This window comes from Phytophthora infestans, genomic scaffold (assembly GCF_000142945.1).
Source record: "Phytophthora infestans T30-4 supercont1.67 genomic scaffold, whole genome shotgun sequence".
NCBI classification, from domain to species: domain Eukaryota; phylum Oomycota; class Peronosporomycetes; order Peronosporales; family Peronosporaceae; genus Phytophthora; species Phytophthora infestans.
The window spans coordinates 241,267-247,040 of record NW_003303692.1 but is presented as its reverse complement, the minus strand read 5'-3'; the positions used below and the strand labels follow the sequence as shown (position 1 = coordinate 247,040).

Here is a 5,774-nt window from a genome sequence, read left to right as displayed (position 1 = left end):
CCGGGCATTACCAAAAGTACGGCCTCAATGTCCAAGCAATTTGTGATTCGCTGTCACGTTTTACTGGGTATTGCTTTGACTCGTCTGGAAAAGTAGGCGACTCGATTGTTTTCAAGAAGTGGAAGCTGAGCGAGAAGATCATGGAGCTTCCTCCAGGGTTTTACATCATTGGCGACAACGCGTACCCACTTTCCGATTCATTGCTGGTGCCGCTCAACAAGCTTGAAACTAAATGCAAGGCGCATTCAGACTACAATTTTTATTTAAGCCAGCTACGCATTCGTATTGAGATGGCGTTCGGGTTGCTCGTCAAGACGTGCATGAAGTTGCATAACTTCTGTATTAATGAGAGAACCAAAAACCAAAACGCTACTACGAGCATACGGGCAGTTGCTATGGAGTTTCATAGCTTACCAGAGAGCTGGTATCAGCCAACGGACAATGCCAGTGAGCCGAATGTCTTGCGTCGTGATGCACAAGGACGGATACTACGTGAAGTAGTCACGACTCAAATTCAGAGCTTTAACCTTCGACGGCCCCGCGCCCGTTAGCTGGATGTTGAATGTGGTGAGCCAAGCGGCAGCATCTCGTTCATAATTTTGTACTCCAGCACATCAATCTGGCTGTCCAGTACTTGCTTTTTCTTCGTGTGTTGCTCGAGGGCGTGGCCAATTTCAGCAGCATCTAATCTTTTTTCGACGTACTCTCGACGCGTTTGCAAGAGCTGATTAATTACGTGGCTATTGCGGTCGAGCATTGCGTACAGCGTTTTCAGCTTTTGGGCCGATCGTTGCTCTTGAATGAGTAATTTTTGTTCGCCCCACGTGTCGTCTTGCACTGTGCTAGTGTTCTGCTTCTCATTGTCAAGCAACACGCTCACACGCTCTAAAATATCTGCAACAGAATCGTATATCTGGGCGTGTTTTTGGCGCTTTCTGCTAACTTGCTTTGTCGTCGAAGTCTGACCCTCTTTTGCTGAGTCGTCTTCCCGGCTAGGATCGCCCCTGAAACTCTTTAAGTTACCGTTGTTGACAGCCATAAATTAATAATTAAATAAAAAATTAGGATTAATTTTTATGCATTTTATTTTTTTCGGGTTCCCTGGTTTGAGCGGAAATATTGAATAAGAAAATATTTATCGTTTATTTTCCATTCTATGCATAAATTACACGTAATTTTCGGTTAACCGATCGCTCATTTCGCACGGTTGGCCATGGTCATTCGAAACTTGATGATTTGGGCTTTCGGATGGATACGGCTAGCCGGAGAATTACGTTTGCGACCTCTTCTGTACAGGGATCTTTTGTATGTAAAACTATCAAAATGCGATGGAGACTACTTGTTGTTTGAGAAAATAGAAGCACTCGCAATCAAGTTTACTCGTCGTCAAGTTTGCCTACATCATGTAGGCAAACTTGACGATGAGTAAACTGTAAGCTACATGTACTGCTGCACCGTTCGTTGTCGAATTAAATTTTACCAAATCATGCATGTCGCAACCCCATGTTGGCTCGGACTCCGAGCATGGGGATTGCGAGTGGCTCGTAATCTTCGATCTTCGGAATCAATTAGGGTCTTCGGATTAATATGAGTCTTAGTCATTTATACCAATTCATGCCGTTATTGAATATGATTGGCTATTAGGGCTGTTAGTTGACGATGCTGACAAGTGTAGGTCAGGTCCAAGTTCTGACGATGCAATAAGGATTTCGCACCTAAACAACAGGATATACATGTACTCGACACGCTGTTCGAGGAATCTGCACATTTTTTCTTGGAGCTGACGATACTCCACTATCGAAGTAGTGATACAAAGGTTACTAACCTTTGCTGTCCTTAATGCCTCAGACATCAGCAATTGCCACTGTAGCTGGGAGTGTCACCTCTGAGAAAGTACATTCTTACTTTGGTGTACTTTACAGTATACAGGTAATGGTCATCCTTTGTAACATCGCCAATGATAGATATGATTCATATCATCGATCCCAATGGTTGGACCGCCAAACCGGAGGCAACGGTGCAAACGAAAAATTCCAGCAGTCACTTCGCATTCCGCTTTCAAGACGGCAAGCCTTTTCCTACTAGCAGCATCCCTCGTCACAATCATGCGCAGTTTATTCTACGTTGCACTTGCCGTCGCCGTCTTAGCTCGCACCCATGTTGTCGCAGCGTCCACGAACGCCGATAAGCCTCAGCTCATGTCGAAGACCTCTCCCGACTTCGTGGGTACGGTCAGTACTGAACCCCGGAAGAGATTCCTTCGAGCCACCGATCCAGAAGACGTTGACCTGATGACCGCTGATGAAGAGCGGACAAAGTATGGTAGCATCGACGGGATCATCAAAAGGCTGAATGCCGCCGGTACTCTATTGAACATGGGGAAGATAGAGAACAAGAACGCGATCAAGGCAGCCCGTGAGGCCGGTACCATTTCGAAGAAAGAGTCTTCCGCAGTAAAAGCTTTTCTAGGCTTGAAGAATTAAGAGACGAGAGCATCGTGTGCAATGATTTAGGAAACTAAGTTGAGACGATAAATGACCGTTTAGCGATTCATGAACAAAGTAAAAAAACAACTAAAAATGATTTTTAGGGATGGGCAAACCTGACGTTTTTAAGATTACTGGGGTCTGGGACGACAGTAGAATCTCATACCATCAAAAACGGTGAAGGTATCATTCTCAACACTACTGTAGTTTCCCCGGAAGAGGTCCCATTCCGTCGATAAAAAAGGATCGTGGAAAGTGGATCGCAGTTTTGTTTTTAATGAACCTTCCAGCATGTTGTATCCTATAATAGCAGCTAAAAATCGTTCGAAAGTCGTGACGTCCATGTAAATTATTCGAATAAAAGTAAGATCTGCAAGATAAAGTAAACAGTATTTGTTTTGTTGTAGCAAATTATTCAGGCATCCCATTTGAATAAAGTATCGGTATGCTGTTTTAAAAAAACGCCTTAAAATTTACTTTATCACATGATAAGCAAAAAAACAATCCAAATTCATCACCTTCGTCCAATCGCCTACTGTATCTGTTTCAACAGAAATACTGTCGCATACGGCGATGTTGGCAGTGTTCGCCTGGTGGTATCCGCCCAGTGTCCTCCATTGACGTGCCTGTAAAGATGAGCTTCAAATTTACTGGCTGCATTCCGACTTCGCTCAACAGTATTACGTGCTCAACACGGAGCTGGGCGAGACCGCGCTGTCAGCGGAGATGCTCTACCAGCTCTATGCTGCAGCAGCTCAGTACGAATTCGCTCTGTTGGAATACGTATTGGGGACCAGGCACAACGAACTGTTGGGACACAAGATGAGAATCAGTTGGGCCAGGTCATTGTCTGAGAACGGGGTTGAATACGTTAGTGTTGGTAGGAGCTCTGGGAGAGCAGCGCTAGCACTTAAATAATTCAGTCTTCATTTTACCTTCCAAGAGTCTAAGCAGTCAGAGGTGTTTTCACGGAACGGAGTTCCATTAGGGTTATGAGCCCAAAGCCGAAGCCGCTGACATACCCGAGTAAAGGAGTGCCGAAAACCTGAAACGGCAAGGATTGGCAGACGTATAAGTGGGCGCTAATGAATGTCTTCAAAGAGCAAGATGTCAAAGTCATTCGGGTCGGTGATTTGACCAAGGTGATGCTTTCTACCGCGAGTGCGGAGAAGAAAGAGGAATTTGAGAAGAAGCAGTTGAAGATCATGCGCTTAATTGGTACTTCAGTACCGGCAGACGTGCTGCATCAGATACGCGACAAGGAGACCGGATCGGAGATGTGGAGTGAGCTGTGTAGTCTGTATGAAGGAAAGCAGAACGAAGCGATCAAGGCATATACGATTCGTCGCGTAGAGAACGAGCTTTGGAATACGAAGCTAACCCCTGGAAGTGATGCTAATCTTCACCTCTGTAAGATGTTCAACCTCAAGACCGAGTTGGCCGACTCGAATCATACCGTTGCAGACACCACAATGGTGGATATGCTACTGGAGAGTTTGCCTGATCAAGTTGAGCTCGAACATTTGAAATCTTCTATCTACTATGGAGCGGATTCGAGTGTGTACTCACCTAAGAAGATGAGGGGGCTGATTCTCGCAGCAGCAGCTCGGTAGAGAGAGTTCCGAGGAAAGCGTAGTGACAAGAAGGGTAATTCGAGAGGAGGAAGTGGAAAAGCATTCGAGAGAAAAGGGAGTTCTCAGGAGGACAAAGTTGGTGGATTCAAGAGTGCCCGGAAGTGCTATTCTTGCGGCAGTGAAGACCATCTGCGGGTAAATTGTCCTGATAAATCAAAGGTGCAGGAGAATGGTGGAAGCACTGAGCAGAAGCGCAAGCCACGGAGTAACTACACCGTGCGACAGGAGATAACTATACCTGTGCAAATGGGCCGTGAACAGGATGAGGGTGTCGTAGCAGGACTTGGGCAGTTACGTGAAGTTCATGAAGACCCTCAAGGACGCGGTGAAGCACATGGACAGGATGAATTCGTGCATGAAGATGAAGCTCGAGAAGTTGAAAATCATGTTGAAGATGCACGTAATCATGGAGTCGTGAGTGACGGCGAAACAGTGAGTGACGAAGACCCAGTAAATGATCCTGAGGCAGATAGTGGTGAAGCACATCTGATAGACAGCGATCAAGAAACTGGACGGCTTAATGGCGGGTGGTGGTATCTGGATACGGCTTCCAACTCGCACGTCACGGGTAATTTCGCTGCGTTTGTGTCATACACGGCGGACTCGGATAACTTCAGAATATCCGAGGTGTTACGCCAACCATTGCCTCAAGAATTGCAGGAATGGGAACAGTGGCGTTGATGACAGAGGTAGACGGAGAACAAGTGGTAACATATATCGATGGAGTGCTGTACATTCCTGACGCAGAGTATGGCTTGTTTTCTCCGGGACTTGCCTTTGAGCAACGTTTTACTACTGAGTTTAACAGTGAAACTAGAAGTTTTGACATACTGAGAGATGGAAGGACTGTAGCTGTTACGACGGCGCAGGATGCTATTTAAGGATTTCAGGTAGCAGCTCCAACTTAGATAGCAAGAGTGATCTCAGAAGCAGCAGCAGTATGCAACCACACCATGGCTCAAGGTGTTGGTTTGCTGAAGCTTTGGCATGAAAGATTATGTCATACATGCCCACAGTATCCGAACACCATGGTGGACAAGGAGCTAGTGCACGGAATTATGCTGACACAGCGACAGTAGGAAACATGCGATGCGTGCCACATTGGGAAGCAGAAGAAGAGATCACACCGCAAGAAGCTGGATCTGGGACTGAAGAGACCGAACCAAGGTGTCTATGCAGACCTTCTGATTCCGGGCAAGAACAATTCTTCTCGGTATGAAGCCGTCCTGGTGATTATGGATGGTTATTCTCGCTTTGTCACGGTGTACCTGCTGAAGAGTAAAGACAGCAAGGAGGTGAACAAGCACATGCGGGAATATGTCTTGTGGGCGAAACGGCAGGCTGGTCGGAGCACCAGCGGAGCTGCCCACAAAGTACTGCAAGTCTGGAGTGACAAAGGCAGTGAGTTCTTCAATGGCAAAATTGATGCATGGTATCGATCGAAGGGGATTGAGCACGTGAAAGTCGGACCGAAGAGTTCGCAGCTCAACCTGTGTGAGCGCACACATCAGTCATTGGAAGATATGACTCGGTCTACGATGGCACACTCAGGGTTGCCGAGGAGCCTGTGGCCGGAGGCCATGAGAAACGCAGTTTATGTGAAGAACCGCGTGTTTAGCAAGGGAACTGGCGAAATTCCCTACGAGATGTTACT

At 46.5% G+C, this 5,774-nt stretch overlaps 1 protein-coding gene across 1 annotated transcript; it reads left to right on the top strand.

Moving 5' to 3' along the window:
- Nucleotides 1–2,105: 2,105 nt before the first annotated feature.
- Nucleotides 2,106–2,483, top strand: PITG_18318 (secreted RxLR effector peptide protein, putative; the record flags this gene model as incomplete). The annotated part of the gene is made up of 1 exon (XM_002997724.1): nucleotides 2,106–2,483. One exon carries the CDS (start codon nucleotides 2,106–2,108, stop codon nucleotides 2,481–2,483), a length of 378 nt encoding a protein of 125 aa, XP_002997770.1.
- Between the last annotated feature and the right edge of the window lie 3,291 nt (nucleotides 2,484–5,774).